This window comes from Pseudopodoces humilis, chromosome 1 (genome assembly GCF_049639895.1).
Source record: "Pseudopodoces humilis isolate 2021_Gansu_Grassland_sample_001 chromosome 1, ASM4963989v1, whole genome shotgun sequence".
Classification (NCBI taxonomy): domain Eukaryota; kingdom Metazoa; phylum Chordata; class Aves; order Passeriformes; family Paridae; genus Pseudopodoces; species Pseudopodoces humilis.
In genome coordinates, this window is record NC_142200.1 from 107,759,058 (window position 1) to 107,780,899 (window position 21,842).

Consider the following 21,842-nt stretch of genomic DNA (forward strand, 5'->3'; position numbering starts at 1 on the left):
ACATGTTCACCACAGTCCATTCTTCCCTCCTCCCACACTTTGAATGTTGTATGACATGTCCTGAAATAACCTAAATATATGAAAACAAGAAAAAACAGGGAAGACACTTCCCGGTTTGAAGACACTGAGAGCTCAATTGATATCCTGTGGTGGCAGTATGGCCATTTTACTTGCCATTTTACTTTCACATTTTTGTCTTTAGAAGACAGAGAGGAACAGCAAAAGCCAGATCCCTGGTTCTGGTGTAGGACAGGAGGATTTTGCTTTGCTACTAGCACACCTATCTGGAAGAGTGCTTATGTATAAGAGGGTAGGAGGAGGAGGTGAGTTGGCACCCACGTTTCAGGTCTAACTGCAGCCTTACACACAAACACACCATTTTTTTCAAGTGAATGCTCTTCACTAAACACAACTGTTCTTTTTTTATCTATCTCTAGGTGTCTCAGTTCCCTGCGTAACCTTTCATGTCCTGTTCTGACCCTCATCTACAAAGCTGTGCTCAGCACAGCACTCGCCCATCAGAGAGAATCACTCTATCTCCTACTCAAACACCAGAGGAAGCTTTTAGTGTTCTGGCTATTTATTTCTTCCTCTGGCAATATACACCCTGATTTAATCTAAGAATAAAATAAGGTTTGTCAGGCAGCCTAGCTCTGAGCATCACAGGTTCTAAGTTAGACCTGAAAATTCTGCAAAACTCAGGAATGTATTACAATAGAATATTTAAAACAAAATAAAGTTGAAAGAACAATATATGAGCTTAATTATTTGGAAAATGACATTATACAATGATCACCTTTCTCTGTCCTTTCTCCTACTCCCTTTCATGCCTTAAAACCTATCTTGGTTTGCTGACAGTAAGTGCAATGCAGCTGAATGTAGGCCTGCATGGGCCCAATCATGTACCTAGCATCCAAAACTGTCTTGGAAGTTTACCAAGTGCATGGATAGTAGGACTGTGAAACCAGAATTCAGAAATCTTATGCTAGAGATACATCTCAAGAAGAATTACAAACTCAAGCAACACAAACAACTTTAAAAGGACAATCCTGTCATGATTAGCCTTGCACTGATTATTTAGAGGCCCAAGCCTTAAAATCTGGCACTAGTTGCTGAGTCATAATTACAGAGTAGTTGTATACTATCCTTCTGCAGCAGTGGAAGGAGGGAAATCAACCAGACTACCATGACAGAGCCTTCTTAATCTGAAATCCTGATTTTTTTTGCAGTGAGATTACAATGTTACAGTTTCACCTGAGGAATCAGCAGATGCCAGTATTATCTGTAACCTGGAAAGCATTTAGAGAAAGTTGGATCTTCAAATAATAAATATTAATGAAAAAGACACATTATTTTTAGAGCACCAAGTGCTTTTCCATCTCAAAATACACTGTTCTTTCCTATTCTGTGCAAAGAAGATGGTGCTGCAGTTGGCTTCTTTCAAAGGAAACAATACAGCAAATAACCCATTGGGATCCAGCTGACGGGCTTTTAGATGAATGCACACTTGCCTCATTGGAAGTGGGTCCCATCAATACATGCCATGCAACCTTCTGATGCCTGCTATTGTATAAAAGTTAAAAGCTCCATCTTCCCTCTGACATGACACATTTATTTATTTATTAGATATAAATATGATATTTCTGATGCAGTCATTGACAGGTAGGAACTGATGTCAGCCAGTACCTACAGTGCTATGCCTCCCTCATCTGAAATCTCTCTCCCACTGTGCTGCATGACTGCTAAACAGGATTCCTCCTCAAAAAGGTTTTCTTCAAGCACTTTTGTTTGAGACAAACCTAAAAAGGTACAGAGCACCTGCAAAACCTCCAGTGATTGCCAAAGCAGTGCTAGACCTCAAGCTTGTGGAAACTTCCTCCTCTTTAAAACAAATCAAATGGAGAAAAAAAATAAAAAGGAAAAAAATAAACAACTGTCAGTACACTGTGGACCTTATAATTAGCTTAACCAGTATATTTCTGCTTCCCCTGAGGTGCATCATAATGTGTATTTAATGAAATCCTCCTTTTCTCTATATCCCTAGCTGTTTTATATACTATAAATTATGGATGAGCTTCTGTTTATATATGCAATCTTTATGCTATAAAATAAAGACCACTAATACAGCACTTAAAACACACCAGGGTGCCTTCACTCCATCAATGTTTAAATGCCATACAATTTGCCAACTGGTCTTTTGCTCTCTGGCTGGCAGTGATGTATGGTGGGTGAACTGGAGTGAGAGAGCAGAGAAGCATCCACCCACTGCTCTGCACTCCTCCTATCCCAACACTGCACAGCCTTTGCTTATTGGTAATGAGAAACAGATGGTGCCATCCATCTCTTTTTATGAGACGAAGAAGTAAAATATTCAGCCCTGTTTCACTAATTTTAGCCTGGGCAAGGGATCTCAAAGAAATCTTAGAGGAGAAAAAAAGAAGAAATGTCTATAGCTACTAGCACACTGTAGTACTGCAGTTAAACAATCAATACTATAGTCTGGAGGGGGGAAGTGAGGAACTTTAACTTATTTAATTACTTTTTCAAAGCAAGGGGTTTTGGATGAGCAGGGAGGTAATGCAGGGCTTCCAGAGACTCACTGGAAGTTTCTGGCTGATATGGATGAGCTGCACACAGCTAGCTGTGATAAAAAGAAAAATTGCTTGGCAGATGAAACCACAAGGTGATATCTGGGATTATTACAGCGCTCCTGACTCTGTAAGAAGTGATTTTGGTAATAAAAAGCAATGCAACAATAAACATGGGTTTCTAAAGGCCAGTGTTACAGCATGAAATTGTTCTGTGTTATATATTATTAGTTTCATTGTTCTAGCAAAAGCATATGTATTATCTTCTGCACAGAAGACAAGAAAAATATTTCCTGTAAGATAAATTTTAAGTTTTAAATGATGAGATTATGACTGCCTTAAAATTTGCTATCCTTGGCTCCCTTCTCCCTTCATGTCTGTCTTTCTGTTAATCATGTTTCTTCTTTCCTTTTATTTAATCTATCCTGCCTCTGCTAATTTGTTAGCCTGGTACCAAAGAAATACTTGGACAGGGTAAATTTTAGTGAAATAACCTTTATTATTTATTATGTAAACACGTTCACGTATGTAACTCTGACACAGTAATAGTCTCCTTGGATAGCTTTTCTAGAAAAAAAAATGAAAACTTGTTTTTCTTCTTCCTTCCATTGGGATTGTTGTGGCCACTGTGTCTGTCTACAAAAACCTTGGTTAAACTAGGAACCAGTGCTAATAAATCTATTGCAGCAGATTAGCCCTTGTTAGCTGTGGCATGTACTAATATTAAAAGGTTTTAATCATTACAGGCAGATCTCTGCCTAAACTAAGCCATCACACACAGATCAATGCTAGGGTGTATATACACAGATCAAGAGTTTGGGGTTTTTTTGTCAACATAATGTCATCAGTTAGGAACTAAGAAAACTTCACTTATTGTAGTGGAATCCAAGATTTGCTGTTACAGACTTGGACTCGAGTTCCTGGGAGGCAGTAAGGAGATTTTGCTGGAATGGGCATAGCCCTCTCTGCCAGCTTCTGTAGAAGCTAGGTTCCATTTTGGGAAGAAAAAAAAAATTGCAATTCTTTTGGCAGAAAGGATAACTTTCTCACACGATATACAGAAAATAAAGTGATGTGGTCTAGTCCTGCAAATCTACTGACAGATGCACGCTTCCCATTTGTTGCTGAATGAAAACAAAGTGGAATGGAACGCAAGTTCAGGAGAAGGAATTTGAGTTGTTTCAGCACTGCTGATGCGAATCAAGCAAGCTCTGAGTGCTCTGCATTTGCTCTGCACAAATTGCCTTTCAGTAGACTTTCCAGCAGGCCAAGGTTCTGTGATTTTAATTGTGCTATCTAACAGCCTAACACAAGTGCAACTATCTTAGCTATGGGAATGACTGGAGCTATACTTCCTTTACAAGGGTGTCTGGTCATACTAATCAAATTCTCCTCTATTCAGAGCAAATCAAAAATAAATATATACACACTTCAGAGGAGAAGAGAGTTAGATTACACAACCCTAGCAAAGCAAAAGGCAGGAACTAAATTTATGGGAGAGATGAAACAAGTCACAGCAGATGGCCAAATTTACTCATGCTCCTTAAAGCACTGTGGGAAGATAATTGGAACAAATGGTGAAAAATGTGGCAAAAGACCCTGTACAGAGGTAGTGTTCTTATAAAATACTGTACACATCTGGATCTCTAGTACTGACTGATGGCTACAGAGGTTTTGAAGTTGTTTGTACCTTAGTGTGACATCTCTGCTTCTCCAGTGTTTTTCAAAAAGTCTACTATTACTAAAACCAGTGAGCCTCCCTCTGGCAAAAAAAATCAGGACTAAATTGTTACTTCAGAAGAGAATTTCAAAATGTGTTGAGGTCAAAGTTAACTCTTCAAATGCAGAACAGGCTTCTGATATAATGACTGAGGATTTGAACTGCATATTTATCTGAATCCTGTCCTTAAGAAAGAAAACTCGTTTGAGTCAGAGACAGAATTAACTCTCTCTCTCCTGGCTTTTATATCCACAAACAACTTGCCTAGGAGCGACACAGCAAAGTGCTTAAATCATGCTCACCATAAATGTGGTCACTTATTAACAGTGGCACATTACTTCAGTACCCCTTCATTTTGCTAATAGGTAGAAGACTAGGATGCGAGTCTGTATCTCAGCAACTCTGGCCCACAGTCAATATTCTGGCATAAATCTGTTCTCACTGGGAGTGTAAGTGAGCAAACTTAGCTGGGAACTAGGACATAGCCCACGTTCAGTTCTGGTGGTTCTGCTTAGCGGGGGAGAGGTGGTTACTGGAACAGTAGCAGGACACTTGGGAGCAGCAGCTTAAACCACAGTGTCAAAACTCACTGGAACTAACTCATCTGTCACTGCCTTCCCTCTCTGATTGTCAAAATGCTTGTCCAAGCCTACAGCTTATTTTCACTTCTTTTTACTTCCTGTTCTTTTAAAACTCTTGCTAATGCAGCTTATCAGATTTTCTTCATCTTTATAGCAGGAGATAAAGACATTGTGCTGAGAAATAAGTGGAAGGAGGAAACACTCAGTGTAAGACATAAATGGTGCTCTGCAGCTGAGTTTACTTTTTTTGTTGCTGGTGGTGTCAGTTATTTGTAAGATGGTTAAGGAGAAAAAGAAACATTACAGAAACCTAACTTTATACAAAAGAAAACATAGCACTCAGCAAAGACCTACATAAAAGTTAAGTGAGCAGAAAAACAGTTCTGAGGAATAAACACTAAGGCATTGAGTCCTGTTAGCATTCAAATCAAGCAGTGAGACTGCTCCTATCACAAACTTAGTCCTCCCCGACACAGTCAACCGAAAAAACACCATGTCTGTGACGTACCTCCATGGCCCATGGGATGTTAGGAAAGCATGCAACTGAGTGACAGCTTGTTCAGACACAGAATTAATGCTCCTCTGCAAGTCTCTATGTACCTATCCAGGCAGCGAGTACACTTATCCATGACTGCAAGCTGCTGCTTCTGTGCCCCAGAAAACACGGATCATTGTGCTGTGGCACTCACCCACAAGGTGTAGGACCCCCTGCGGCTCCCTGGGAACGTCAGCATGCTCTGGTCTGACACAGCGCCGGACGCCAGGCCACTGCTCCGCGACGGAGGCCATTCCAAGTCAGCCTCGGCCTGCTCGGGTTTGCTTTTCTGCTTCTTTATAATCTGCAGGGGAGGGGAGAAACGGGGTGGGAGAGGACAGAAAAATGCTGCTCGGGAAATACTGTCTGGGCCATATGGAGGAGATCTAGATGAACCCCATCTCGAGGCAAGCTCCCCAGGAAAAAACATTGGACTTTCCCTTTGCTCTAGCTCCAGCTCATGTAATTACTTCTCATCTGAAGTCCTACCTCTTGCAAGCACATAAGCATCGATGCAATATATAACAGTGCCTGTAGGAATACCAGAGGTGAATTACATAAACATAGAAACCTGTTGCTACAGTAACACTTCAGCAGCATCTAAGTGTCAAGTATTTTCTCAGACACGACTTTTTGCCAAGAGACATAAAATACTAGATATAAGGGGAATTTCAAAGGCTCCCACGACATGCAGACACATTCTAGTGAGAACAATGAGGTCTAAGGTCTCTAGGCACTATTTTTATTTTTGAAAATCTTCACCATCTTGAGAGAGCTCATGTCTCCCTACACTGACAGATTATATCCTGCTACATTTCATTTCCACAACTGAAGTATAAAATACCTACAGAACGTTATTCTATGGCATAAAAGATCTTGTTAGGCAGCTCTTGACAAAAGCAGCAATTCAAGCTTGGCTGAGAGAGGCTCTGGACTATGAAACACCTGATAAACAGACTTTATAGTCTAACATCACCATTAAAAAAGAAGGCAGATTATTTTCCAGTGATCTGCTGCTTTTCTGGCTTGTCTTCATAGCCTTATAAACAACATGTTCCTCCTCTGCTGTGTGATCCATACACTGCTAAATGCCACAGCCTATGCAAAGATGTGGCACCTAGCTTATTTCATGTGGAAGGAGACTAACTTAGCAGAGTGGTTACTTTATTGACCACAGGACCTTAACAGTGCACTGTTCATGCTCATCTTGCCTTACTCCAAACTGTCCAGACAAATTCAAAGGGTATTTTTTCCCACTAGCTCTCCACTTTCATTCTGCCAACCATGAGCTTTGCAACGAGAAGAATGAGCTTTATGTAAGAAGCCACAGAATTCAGACATGCCAGGGGTTCTGTGATTTTTTGAGTGTCTCTCTAACAGCTTCATTAACAGAATTCTGTGTTATCGATTGATATTGTTTTCTTTGAACATGTTGCAGATGGAGGGCTCAGTAGAGGGTATGGTCAGAAGTCATACCTCTTTACACTGGCAAAGTTTATCTTTTAGGAAGTGATGTGTATGGTTGAGAGCTATACCTCTTGACATTAGAAAACTTTATGCCTGTGGGGAAGTGAAACACATGTAAAATTCCATCAAGCAAGGACATTCCCTTACAAGAAAGAACATCACAAACCTCAGGGAGCTCTGAACATGTAGGACATCAGGGTAGGCATTGGACTGATCTTATAAACTGACCTCTGTCAGACATAGCTGATGAAGCCTACACTGTCATAGTTCATTTACTTTGCTTTCTACATTGGTGTCATATTTTTGTTGTTAGCAGTGTTTGAGCTCTAAACCCCTGTCTTCTGGCTATTAAACATAGGGGAAAAAACCATACCTTCTGCACAATGGTTGTGGCCAGCTCTTCTATGAGGTCCTCCTTGTGCTCCTGCAAGTAACAAGCTTCATTCTGCTTGTCCTGCATGAAAAGGGATATCTGTATTTGCTAGAATCACATAAAAACAGCCTTCCCACAGAAAATGTATAGATTGGGAAATGGGTAATATGCCCAATTGGCACTGTGGGAAGAAATTACAGGCACTTAAAGTGCACGTCACCTTCTGAAATGCAATGTGAATCTTCGATACCAGTTCATAAAAAACATGCCCAACTCAGATATATCATGAGATAGTCACTACTTCATCATGTTTTCATCTACTTGGTTTGTACCACTACTCAGATTAAAACAAACATGATTGTTCTAGTTAAATTAATACTTTTTTTTTTGTTTTTTTTTGTTTGTTTTTTTTTTTTTGTTGAAAGTGTTACCAGGCTGTCACTGTAGGTCTCTGCCTTAGAAATAGCTTCTTCCACTGCTTCCTCTGCAACACGTAAGGCCACAGCAAGGGTATCCATCATGCTGTGTCCTAGATGAAGAATAAGATAAAACCACCATGTTCTCCATATACACGTGGGCATTTTGCATAATGAGCTTCAAAATTTAGACTCATATTCTGGACACAAATTAAAATCTTAAATTGTTCATGAAAAAGTTATTTCCTCAATCCATAAATATGCACAGTAAAATAAAAAACTTAGGACAGAGAAATTTGTTGCAATCTCTAAGTTTCCACTTAAATGTAAATCTTAGATACCATAAAACATGGTATTTTTTATGTTGCTTATTTTAAACTGTAACAAAATAGTTTGGAGGAAATAATTGAAAGAAAATTTGTGACGTTCCTATAAGCAGGAACAACAAAATTTAAGAAAGATAATGAAAAAAAAAAGAGCATAGGAAAGGAAATGGGACAGAAGTAACAAAAACTGAACATTAAGAAAGTCACACTAGAATTGGCAGGTAGTTGGTGCAATGCTGAAGCAAGATGTCCCAGCATGGTACACGAAATACTTCTTGCTGAGGGGTTCACCCAAAATATTGCTGGATCTCTGGACAAGACTTACCAGCACTCTAAGCTACTTGTCCAGTAATTCAAAGTGTAAGGAATGCTTTTTAATCAAACGAGATTTTAGCAGCATACCTTCTGTCTGTTGGTAGAAGGTAGAGTCACTGCCACAAATGCTTCCTTCATTCTCAAAGCTTCCTTCATACAAACTTCCTTCTGCTAAAAAGAAAGACAGAATCATGTGTTTCTATGAGAAGAACATTAACAACAGAGGCATTATTAGATTAGAATATTCACTTAAGATATGGTGACACTGCACACAATGAAGGATAACTGGAAAATTCCTCCTAGCTGTTGCTGTTTGATAAATCATGACTGCAGCAGTTTTTCTACAAAACATGACTTCTTTTATATCAAAGACTTCTCATTCATTTTGAATAGGAAAAAAAAATATTACTACTGTAAAAAAAGATGAAGAAGCTACTAGGCATAAAACATACATGACAGAAGTTAAGTACACGGAATTTGACTTAACTATGACATTTGGGGTAGAAATAGATTCAGTTTTTTAAAGGGCAATGCTGTATAAATAAAGCAAAACCCAGACACCTATACTAGTATTTATCTTCAAAGGGAACAAAAGGTTTACCTAACAGTCCCAGGGACAGCAGAAGAAAGTTAGCAATGACATTTAGACTCAAAGGCCTTCCTTAGAAAGGTCTCACCAAGAGTGCACATGCCACTGCAACTCATCATTGCATCATTCACACTTCCATTCAAGTACCCATTCACTGAGACTGTGGTTAAGAAAAGACAACGCATAATATAAAAGTTCAGAAGCATCCCTGGCCACCGTTTTTACTTCCACTGTCCCACTTCTGCCCTAACTGAAACAAGATCTGCTTGTCCTCATATGTATTTGGTCTCAGTTGTTAAGGAATCTTTTCATGAAATATGAAAATGATACCCAAAAAGGAAAAACACTAATAAATCACAATTTAGTAAATAGGTTGCTTCTCCCTAGAACCTTTTATGTCAATTTTCATAATAAAAACCTAAAATTTCCTCTCAGAACTAGAAAGTCTACTTATCATCCTATATATTTTCAGAGAAAGACAAAGGACTGTAGACTGTAGTCTCCATACAAATTTTGAAAGAATTATAGGAGTAAATTATCTGGTCCAATGAATCCAGTGAAATGTCAAATATTCAGCTACTTGTTTTCTAAGTAATTTGCTGAAGTTACCAGTATGATACCAAGCTCCACTTCTTCAAAGACATTTTCTGACTGCAATCACTCTTCTTATGGTGTGGGGCATTAGAACAGGATAGTTACGGGTGAACTGTGTCTTTGCTTAAAAGGTTGATGCCAATACTTTATCAGTATCTTTTACCTATTTACAAACATCGATACAAAAATAAAATGTGGCCAGTTTCAGACCCTTAAGCATGCAAAACTCTAAGTAAGGAAATGTCAGTTTTGGTCAACTTGGATACTGAATGTATCTCATGTTCATCAAGTTTTGCTTCAGACACCACAGAAATATGCCAATGGTCAAAGGTTGAATGCCAAATTATTTTCTCATTCTTTGACTACTCAGAACTGTGATAAATTTGGGGACACAAGCTAGAATACAAACTGCAATTTACTTTATAGACACTTCTGAATCAGTGACATATTTAAGATTAAACATAGTTTGAATTTTTAAACAGCTCTCTATACACTTCATCCTTTTCTCTCTCCACTGAGGTATTTCTTTTGCAAACAAGAAAATTGCATTAAAAAAACTTTCTTGAAATAATCTCAGAATTTCCATTGTCTCAGCTTCTGTGTTAAAATAGATAAGAATAAATATTATAAGAAATCAAAACAGCTGTTCTTACCTATTGCATCAGGACAAAGTCCACTCTCCAGTCTATGCTTCTTGTACAAGTTCTTCAGGACCTTGGCACTTCCAAAACACTTAAAGCGGCTTTTGACATTATTATAGTACCAATCCAGAGACTGGGTCCTTAGAAGCCTAAAACAGAAAAATAAACTACATATTTGGAATGATTCTACAACAAATAATGTGGGAAAAAAATCTTTTAGGCCTCAGGTAACAAACCTATTAATTTCTGAATACTTCTTTATTGTTTGTACTTTACAAGTGTCTGGTACACTAAGGAAAGAAAAACCCAACAGGTTAAGCCATAAGTAAATATCTTCTTCATATTACTCAAGTGTTTATTTGGTTTTGGCACTATCAGATGAGGTGGTCTCCCCTTCAACATGATAATGCTCATGCTGCAGCCTCTTAAAAAATACAAACAAGCATCTGAACAGCACAGGACTTAAAATTAGCCTTCATTTACACAGATTTACAGATACAATGAGATACTTGTAAGAACAAGCCCATCAATGTGCCACAAAAACCCTCCATTTACATAAAAATACATCACTGCTTTTATCTGGGGAAAATAGAGTAGACAAAGCCTAATAGAGAACCTCAAAGCAGAATGAGTCCCAGTTTGCTTTCTCACTTTCCACAGGAAGCATCATTGACAACAGTGATTCATCTTAACAGACTTGTCCCGAGAGCTCAGGTACTTTATAAAGCCATGAAATATGGGAAAGCTCTGTATTCTTTCCAGTGTGGCATGTGGCAACTTGCTTCACCTGTTCCTTCAGCAGTGCATGGAGAGAACCTGTCCCACATTCCCAGGCAAAAACAACCTCAGGGTAACCCACCACAGATCTGGACATTTCCTAATGAGGATGTCACTGGGGGGGATCCTAGGGGTCCACCTATAAATTAAAGCTGATTTTTTTCTTAACAGCAGATTTAGGAGAACAAAAGGCTAATGTCAGTGCCCAGTGTCAATATATGAGCCCCTAAAGAAATGATGTCACCACCAGGAGGGCCGGACTCTCAGCATTTCCAGGCATCAACATATTTAAATGATTTAACACCATTGAAAAACGAAATGACAGTATCACTGTCACCTTTAAATTTTCCTTCAGGGACTCTGGACTTGTCTTTGTAAAGGGCAAGGCAAGTGACAATGCACAATGCACAATTTTTGTTTTGTTTTCTCACCTACTGACAGACTAGAAATGTAGTTCTTACTCAGCACCAAACCTCAGGAGATACTCAGTAACAAACATGTTGAGCCTGGGGGTTCAACTACCTGTTTCCAGTCTGAATCCAGACTTTTTAAATTTCAGTATACCGATAAAAGGGTACATTCACTTCATGAAAAGCAGAACATCATGATAGAGTTTACTTGTCTGTCATCGCTGGAAAGTGCTTAGTAGCAAACACCAGCAGTGGGAAATTAAAAATAAAAATCAATGAAGCCTATCGTATTCAAACTGTGAACCCTTAAAGTTACATTAACTGCTTTACAGAAGAAAACTGAAGAAAAAGCTTATCATGGAACAGAAGTCTATTTATTTTGGCATTCTGTCTCAGCAAATAGATGCAGGAGAGATGTTTACAGATAATGTAAGAATATTAGTCCTTTAATATCTATTTGCACAGTAATATCCCAAGCCTAACTATGGTTCCCAGGAGCCCAGGAGGCTGATTAGTTCCAATATTCACCATTCTACAAATATCACTAGCATGTGACAAGGGCAAAAATCCTTTTCTGTTTTTTTTTTTAAACAGCCTTCCATGTGGTACACAGATGACTCTGATGAAACACAAGCGTCCAGAGCACAAACAATGGGAAGGATGCTTTGGTCTGTCTGTGAAGTACAGGGTTTCTGAATTCTCATAATGTTGCCACCAAGAGTTCTGCTATGATGCCTGTCCAAGACCTGACCCTCTGGCCAGACCTTCACTGCTGGCACAGTGATGAATCTGAATGTAGGATAATTTCTCTCCCAAACCTGCAATTCTTTGTCATTTTAAGAGCCTGGGTTCTTTGTGGGCAGGAAATACTTGCTCTCATGTAAACTGCATCAGAATATTAAGTCTTCTGCTTGCTGAATTTCATTCACTTTTGTCCACTGAGTTTCTACAGAATCTGACAGGGTAGGATTTCAGTCAATAGCACAGAGTCACAGTCACTATGAAGGACAAAACTGCATGGCTGGGTTGGAACTGGCTTAGCAGGAGGTGTTGACCAAAAAGGATGCTCTCCTGCCCAGTAAATTCAGTGTTCTCCAAGCTGTCCACAAAAAACTATTGCAGCACCATCACCACTAGGGGACTCACAGCACTGGGAGTCCTTAAATACATTGTTCTAGGGCTTTGAAGATCCTTACTAACTACCTCAGCTGCACTAGCTCAAAATGCTAAACTTGTCATCTTGGAAGCCAAGTAAACCCAGTTCTTAATATTCAGACAGAGTTATAAGGTAAAAAAAAAAGAGAGTCACCTATCTTTGAATGCTCTGTGTGAGTTAAGATAGCCAGTTATGAATGCTGATCTGGCAGCTTGGGGAAACAAAAGATGTGATTCATTGCAAGCTTGCTTCCTCATGTTTTTCCCGGTGTCATCATACTTTAGCAGAAAGCTAACAGCACTGGTTTCTTGACGAGGTGAGAAAGCTTTGCAACTAAAACAGGTTTTTTATTTGTAATGATAACATTTTCCGTATGTGAATTTCGGCAGAGTCAAAAGGATAGAGATTATACATCTCAAAGCAACTGTGAAAGGAGATGCCTGCCCCTTTGTACTAGTTAATCTGGTGTAAACAGAAGGATTTTTAATTTTTTTTAAATTTTTTTTTAGGTTTCCTCGTTGCTGCAGGATTAACACTTTGTGAGTAATCTAATCATCTCATGCTTCCCTCCTATGAGCTGGAGAGCTACCAACGCTCCAAATCTATGCCTAGGTCCTGAACATGTTTTATAACAGATTACAATGCCTTCTCTAAAGCTTTTCAGCCTCTTAACTTTCAAATAAGTCACAATGTCCCTGCTGATTCCTCCTACGGAGAAAGGATTTGGAGAAGAGAGAACTTCGTTTATAGATACTAAAATAAAGGACTCACTCAAAAGAGAAATAAGAGCATTTTCACCTCATTTCAAAATCCTTTAATCCTTTTCTACAAAAGCAGTCCATGAGTCCAGAATAATGAACGACTTTGACAGTACTAACATTAAATTGTTGGAATGAAACACTTCCCTTATTAGCTTTAACAGAAAGCATGCAAGTTCTCCCTGTGAAATTAAAGTTCACATTTAAAGGATATTATTTGTCTGCATTTTAAAGAAGCAGGACTGGTTGACAAGCCATTTCTTGCTCTTTCTGTGCAACAAAGAGTGTTATGTCTTTACTGATAAATAGTTTTAAACACATTATTTATGTTATATAATATTGCCATTGATTTGAGTTGCATTTTGATGTGATTTTGGCAGAGGCCAATATTGTGATTTTAAAATTCTGTCTTGCTAGAAAGTGTGAAAGCCAGGAAGATGCTTTTGATTTAACATTAAAACTTGAATTATAAAGCCCTAGTCCTTTTTTTAGTGCCACAATGTGTTTGTTGTAATCAAGCAGCACCATGAGAAGGAATAAGCCAATTAAAACCTTTACAATTTGTTCTCAGTACACTTCTCATCCAAAGCACCCAAACAGTAAAATTCTAGCATTTCCTTCAGGAAAAAAAAAGGACACCAGTGGTGTTGGTAAGTGGGGACATGAACCACCTCCCTCATTATTACTGATCACCAGAAGACAATCAAATTAAAGACATCACTCACACATCACTCAAAACAGGAGATTCTTTAGTGACTGATTTATCACTTTAATTCTTTTTTCTTCTAAAAAGTTGAGAGGCTTTACTTGGTCTAAAGGCAATATGAAGCTTCTGGAAGAACTTTTCTCAAAAAGGTAGTACCAATCTAATATGTATGACCTTAATCTCTATTCACAATACAAGCTCAACTGTGAAGAAATGTTTTATAACAACATTTTTCTGTTTTTTCATTTTTCCATGAATTTTGTCAGAAGTTTCCCCCCACAAGATGAACTAGTCACTTACTGAGCTGCAGTCTAGTTTCTCTAAGTCAGGAGGTGCTTCCAGAAATCTTAAAAATGCTTAGATCATTTGTCAGGGTGAACACATAATCACTTGATTTTCCTTGCTACTGACTTTCACTGGATAATGAAGATTCCTTTTTTAGCTTTTTGTACCTGTCTTAAGGTATCTTCCATAGTTTTATGCTGACATTCAGGCCAGTAAACTATTTTAGTCTCTCAAATGCCATCCTGTGCTTCTCCTGCTGTGCCCATGACCCATTACCCAGCCTGAGGTCACTCAAGACCTGCATTCATCAAGTGATTAGTTTCACTTAGGAATGGAGCTGCTTTACAATTCTTGGACCTTTTTACTTTTGCGGATGTGACAATTTTTTTAAATTAAGAAAATTTAAAAGGCCAATAAAACCCATCTCTGAAATACGGGACTATACACAGGTCAAAACTGCTGCTCTGTGGGGAAGCTCAAAAACACAACACAACCACATCAGACTTGAGAGATATTAGAAATGCAAATTGCCAGTGGAAAAGCAACATCAATGTTTAGTTTTCACTCTTGGAAAGCATTCCCTGAGCTCAATGAACTGCCTGGAGGTAGACCCAGGAGTGAAGTGATGGAGGGGGTGGGAGCCAGGAGAAGACTGACTACTGAGCTCTGTCAGAGCTGGGAGATGGTGAACATGACTCCCCCAGAGCAGACCTGCTTGGCCAGATGCTGGGCTGGGGACAGAGCCATGCTGCACTTCAACATTCCTGCCCTTAATCCTGATGTTCCCCCTCAGACAGGTGACTGCTGCTGTGGGACTGACATCCTCAAAGCCTTGGTCCCTCCTGGGGAGTTGTACATCCATCTCCCTCTGGCTGCATTAGTGCCATGTTATGCATCAGTGGTTGGGAAACTCCAGCTAATACAGAACTAAGCTGTGACAGGCACGCTGCCCCCCACGGGCTCTCTCCCTGTACTGACTCACGCGCAATATGAAGCTCAAGGCCTTTGTTTCCATTTCCCAGCAAAAAGTGGCCTCAACCTGGTGCCCAAAGAAACAATTAAGATTTAACCTGTCACTTCTTATTTACTAGTTTTGAAGTAAAATTGCTTCAAACTCAATACCCTGAACTATTGTTTCTCTGCCAATAGCAATATTTGCTTTTTCCTTTGGGCTGACGCCTTACAGCCTGTAACATACTGCTTGTAATAAATTGTTGAATTAAAGGTTTTCAGCTCCTTTCAGTTTCAGTGAAATCAAACCTACTTCCAGGTTCACCTTCATTCCCCTCAGGATGAATCATTATAACACAAAACCACTACACACATGAATATCCTACCAATGCTCAGTTCTCTAAAAATCAGACTTAAGAAACCATATATATTGAGAAAGTTCAGCACCCTGAAGCCCTGAACAGGAACTTTGGTCAAGCTCACGTAATTTCAAGAGGGCACTTTGCTGATTGTTTTGCATCTATTCCCTCGTTATAAAAGGTTATTCACACAAGAAAAACAGCTTCTAACCATTTATTCCAGCAGATCATTGTTAACTCTTTATGACACTTCCTTCCCAAGCCATAAGCTGAACCAATTTATTTTCTTCTTGATGACATTCTTCAGGTAACCTATCTCTCAAGAAGTGCTGTGCCAGAAAATTTCTTCCTCCAATTATCCACAGCAGAGGGGTGCACACAGATTACACTGTGACAGGTCAAACCACAGCACACTGAGCCATGCAGGTGTGTCACAGGAAAGGCCACAGCAGGGCACAATGAATTCACCGCTCTGCAGTCAGCAAAATCCAAGTGAGAGCAGAGGAGAGACTCTTGAATCAAAGCATCTACCCCAGAAAGAAAACTGTCTACCCCACTGAAAACACCGTCTGTCTTTCCCACAAGTGGAACAAAACATCTGTCCATGTCTCTCACAGTGAAATCATGACATTCCTGTGCAGCAGATGTGAACCTGGCCCAGTAACTGCACTGCAGGCTACAGTGGGTTATTTGTTCAGAGAGCTCAACCAACAGGATGGTACCACACAGGGCATTTCCTGAAAAAACACATCCTCCTAACCATTGACTGAGAATTTCGCTGCTCCAGTTTGGGTTTTTAAATTTCAACATTGAGCAACACACAAGAAATAACAAATTAAGGTTAGCAGAGAGGAAACAAAGATTTGTTTACAAAAGACAGCGGTATATGCAACCCTCAAATTTGGTTACGGTCTCCTTTACCTTTGAAATCACTAGGCAAGAAGTTGGATGAGGGAGACAGAGTAGGTTTTACACAGAAAACCTACATACGCTTTGTGAATGGAAGAAAGAAAAGCTTGTAACAAGTTCACCTAATGCTGGTTATTGAGGGAAGTATTACAACCTCTGCCCCCCTGGCCCTTTAAACCAAATCTCAGTGCCTTTCCAAAGGGACCTGGCAAGGACTGCTCACAACAGCATGTGCCAAAGTGCGGGAATCACTTCCTGTGTTATGAAGCAGGCCACAGTAAGGGATTGCTGTCATAAAAATCAGATAATGAGTCACACTAGCTCAAATAAAAGGCTCACCTAGCCTTGTACTCCGTGTCTGGCCATTGGAAATGACATGGAAGAGATGACAGGAAAGTCCCGAGTAAGCAGAGACTCTGCCTTCAGCATACTCAGCACTGGCCAGTTCGGGATTCTGTGCTTGGCATTACAACAAACCAGCCTCAAAAGACACATATGGATGGACTTATATTCCATAAATTTGTCTATACTTCATTTGAATCGAGGCATATTTCTGGCCCACTCAAATCTCTCTGACAATCAGAGTCTGCAGCTACTTGCCATACAGGGATGCTTCGCCTTTCTTCACTTGAACATCTACCTCCTGACTCTCTGGATGCCCCATACACGCCCTGACATAAGAGGCTGCAGCAAAAATGTGTAACACCAGCAGGCAAAACTGGGAAAAAAACTTTAGTGAAAATACAGACATTGTAGAACAGCTGAGGAAAACCAGCAAGTAATGTGCTGGTTTCAAAATGAGTTAAAGTTTGTGTAGAATCACAGTTTCCTCTACTGGGTAACATTTCAAAATTCACTAAAAAAGGACAAATATCTTAAATATGTGATATGCAAAATCCACTAAAAACCCTTTTTCCATTCACAGACATTTCTCTGTACCATAGGTTTTTGACTCATATGCCCAGTGGTAGATTGATCTAATCTAGTCTATGTTAAAATAAACCATGAGATTGCTGATCCTTAAACATATCATTCAATTATTGGACAGTAATCAGTATGTAAAAATCAGAAGTAAAGCATGTTCCTCTAATAGCCCTTTTGAGTACTAGAATGGAGAAGATACAGTGCCCCTCTTCTAAGAAAATCACAGACTTAGCCCATGTTTTACTAAATAAAAGAAAAAAAGGGAAAGCTTGATTGATATTTGTAATATTTGTGCTAGTCTTTCCTCCAGCAGGAAAACAGACACAAGAGTAGAACTTGTTAGCATTTTACTGACCTATTTTGACCTATATTTTCCCTGTGAGGCTGTAGGTCAGGATTCCCTGGCTCACAAATAAATGTGTATTTGACGTATTAACCTGACTTGCTGCTCACAGAAAGCGTGTTTTGTTCTAGGGCAACCTAAATGAAATACAGATTTTGCAGCAGTTATTAAATTCTACTTTTAAAAATAAGAGGGTTTTCAACCCCAGTGCTTCACTGTAATTTAGCTGACTACAAACTCTAGGGGTGACAACATGATTGTGGAGAGTTAACATCAGTTACAGCAGTGACCTAAGAAGGGGCAGGACCTCTCTTCGGGCATCAACCAGCAGTAAAAGATGTAAGCGGCCACATCCAATACAGCTCCTGACATTATCTCAGCACGAGCTAATAAAATTTCGCCATAACAACATGCCTATAAGGATGTTTGCCATGTCTTGCAGTCATTAGTGAATGTTCTTTCCCTATTTTTGCCTCGTAAAGTGAGCCTCAGCTAACTGCTATTTATTTATTCAGAGCTGACTTGTGAACTGTAAAGTTCAAAAGGCTGCATTGCAGGGGAGCTTGCAGAGAGCTTGCAGTACAAGTTACTGCTGCTTTCCAGCCACTCTGGCAGAGCCCTAGGCCATAAAAGAAATGGGATCACATTGGTGTTCCCTTTGCCCCCAAACATTATGAGTTATACCTCAATCACTCCCAGCAGATATGCAGGCAGCCTGTTCTCAATGACTGCTGATGCTGCAGAGCTCCCTAACCATCCACCAATGTTTTCCTATCCTAATGTTGAAAGATTTTCTTAACATTTAAGCTGAACCTTCCTTGTTTCTATTTAAACAAGACAGTTTAAGATGTTTGCTCTTTTCCTTTTGCTTTTTTTTTTTTTTTTTTTAAAAGGCTAACAAATCCTGTTTCATCCCAGATCGTGTTTTCTAGTCATCTAATCATTCCCACTGTTTCTTCTTCTGGGATGAGTAAGAAAATACCCAAGTGGTCTGTATGGTTCTTTAAACACAGACCCAGAATGGATAATCTGAAGCCATATCAGCACACTTTGATGAACACCAAATGTAACTGTGGGGCTGTGACTCTGCACAGCGCAGTCCCAGAGGATGACATCCCACACTGAGAGCACCACATACGCCACACTGATGCTGAATCTGGGATACGCAATCCCTGAGTCACACATCCCTCAAAGCCTTGCTGAGACCTGTGCCACAGGAACTGCCAACTCTTTAGAAAGAAAGAACTAGTCAAACTAGGTGAAGGCTATCTTCAATCCACCTTTTCTCTAAACTGGTAATTACATGGATGACACTTCCATAAATGAGGTTTAAAGTGTCTCTCTCTGGCCTTTAGCTGTTACACCTTGTGTTTTAGCAAATAGCTCTGTCACATAAGAAAACCATGAAGCCTGTCCTTCACAAGAAGCCTTTTGGTCGTATCCATAACGCTACCAACTCCACCTGCACAAAACAGAACTGCCCAGTTCTCTTCGTTTGACTCTTGCTTTCACTTCTGGGTTGGTGTGTAATAATCCTCAGATGTTACTGCAGCCACTGTAGATCATTCAGTGGCCAAAACTGGTCTGTAGTCCTCATCACCACAGGTGTAAATGGGAAGAGAGAACTTGCCCTCTTCTTTTCTCAGTCCTTCTTCATGTTTCATTCAATGCCTGGAAATTTCTTCCTCATCACATTGCCAAGTATTTCCCTCTTAAGCCTTTCATTAAAATGTGGATCTTTACACAGCCCATTAATACAATCTGTCAACCCAGATGAAAATTAAGAAACCACTGGACACTTGAAACTAAATGGAAACAAGTCCAAATCCCTCAAACAAGTCCAGTAAAAGCTGGAACACTCAGATACTACACAAATGAAACATTCCACATATTTGCTTCAAAGCGCTTTTTTCAGGATACATTCCTGACATTTCTATATGATCCATGGAATTTATTTCATGACACAAAAATCCTAAAAATAAAAAATACTACATCTGAAACAAATCTTCCCCCTTAATTAATTTCACCCGGATGTTTCATTTCATATAAAATTTTTGTTTTGTTTCTTTTTTTTTTCCATCTTCATTTGCAATAAAATACATTTTCAATATCGGAGTATTTTTCAAAAGAAAGGAATTTTATATCCTGGCCATCTGGTACCAGATACTTTTCTAGGCAAACCATAAGAATTCATCAATACTGCATTATTCGTAAATTTATAACACTCCCAGGCACACAACATGCTAAAGCAAAATGCAAATAAACATGAATCAAAACAAGTTATTACAGCTACACTGAACACACATATATTGGCTGTCCCTGTCATATTTGTTTCTACTTGCTACAATGGATCAGTCTAATTTTTATTTCAGATTTCTGAAAGAAAACACACAAAAAGAACAAAAATCCACACTGACAGTACCTCAAAATGAATGCATCCTGCTGCTTTTCTTAAGAAACAACAACAGATACTCATAAATTCTCAATTGGAGAGACATTCGTTTCCTGCTGTGCTATTACTACAGATTTATCCTTTGCACCTACCCATTGAGGTGAAGGAAAATTCATATGGAAACCTTATGTAAATAAACTTCCGAATGCAGAGAACAACATCAAAACACCCTCGGGAACATTTGCTCATTGAACTTTACATTCATGCTACTGAAATAAAAGTTATTTATAGTCAAAATACAACTGAATATAAATGGACACGAATAAATGCACCATTCACACACATGAGAAATGTTTTCCATAACCACAGCAGATACCATGTGAAACTACAGAGCATAAAGGCAGTTTGATTAGTTACTCAAATTACCTAAGTGAAGGCTTTTCTTTCTGTAAACTTCATTTCTAATCCACAGATTCTTGAAAAACAGCTGAAGAACAACAAATGTAAGGTCGATGAAGCATAAAAATTTTCACAAAAGAGATACAAACTCTGTTCCATCAGAAAAAAAAAAACAGAGGATAAACCATGCAAATTAATTCTGTAATCCTGATTAGAAAAATACGCAGGGCTTTTAATATAGAGCTCAAGAACACCAAAAAGACAACAATCCTCTGCTTGAAGGTCTGTTTTTTCCTTATATTTGGAGAAAGCTGTGAACAAACAGCTGTGAAATGCCAGCAAAGATGAGAAGATTCACCACCACGCAAAATCAAAGAGAAAGCCGGGCTCATTGCAAGATTATTTAGGATAGAAAGAAAGAAAAAAAAAAGTGAAAAATAATTTTAAAATACTTTGCTGGGGAGCAAAGAGATGCAATTTCAGTTCCTATCTTTTGTACTGGTTTCCTCACCCCACAAGCCCAGCTTCTGCTGGAGTAGGCTGCTCTGCTTTTTTCCAGGAGCTGTGTACACACACCCCTTTGTGAGATGACATACTTGTTGCTTTGCAGCTCCACAAGCCACAGAATAGCTTAAGGAACACACTGGAGGCACTGCTGTGTTATCCAGCAGGAGCATGACACCTCCAAATCCTCCCATGCAGGTCCCTAGCTGGGAGGTGTAAGGAAAGTATTTCCTTGCTATCCACCCACCCGTTGTAGGAGGAGGAATTAGATGGAGTGGTGTTGCACTCAGTGGAGAGCAAACTACCCAGACAAGGTTCAGGTGCTTATCCAGCAGGTCAAGCAAGGACATTTCCTTGAATCACAGTGAAAAATGGACTAGAATAGCTGGCCAGCCCCAGGAGGTGGGCTCAGTCAGTTGCTGGACCTCAGCAGCTCTTCCCAAATGGACCAAGGGCAACCCATCAGAAAGGATCTGATGCTGTGCAAGCATACTTCACTGCTGTGTGCACATGAGCATCCCGAGCATCCCGTATGTGCCTCCTAGGTTACATCCCACTCTATTCCTGCTTTTCTATCTGTTGTGCTGCTTATGCATGGAGCTCACTGATTAAGCCTTTAAAACATACAGGGCATGACTGCTGGGGTTTTTTTATTTTCTAATAATTTGTTTTTTCAAACCTACTCCACAGTCACTGCATTTGAAATGGTAAGGTTTTCCGGGTTACATAGAAAATATTTTTAGTTAGAAGCTTTATTGTGCAAGCTGTCTAGCAGTCTGACAAAAGCTAAATTCCAGCTTACGGCTGAAAACTGTAGGAAAAAT

General features: G+C 39.4%; 1 protein-coding gene across 5 annotated transcripts in view; it reads right to left on the minus strand.

Moving 5' to 3' along the window:
- MYRIP (myosin VIIA and Rab interacting protein) overlaps nt 1-21,842 on the minus strand; it is a 216,516-nt gene that overhangs the window by 44,662 nt on the left and 150,012 nt on the right. For all 5 annotated transcript variants that reach the window (XM_005519028.3, XM_088063392.1, XM_088063388.1 and 2 more), the window contains exons 4-8: nt 10,158-10,294; nt 8,409-8,492; nt 7,696-7,793; nt 7,265-7,345; nt 5,579-5,728 (exon numbers count right to left, since the gene is read on the minus strand). In XM_005519028.3, coding sequence (XP_005519085.1) covers nt 5,579-5,728; nt 7,265-7,345; nt 7,696-7,793; nt 8,409-8,492; nt 10,158-10,294 — 550 coding nt within the window. The remainder of the gene's footprint in view (nt 1-5,578; nt 5,729-7,264; nt 7,346-7,695; nt 7,794-8,408; nt 8,493-10,157; nt 10,295-21,842) is intronic.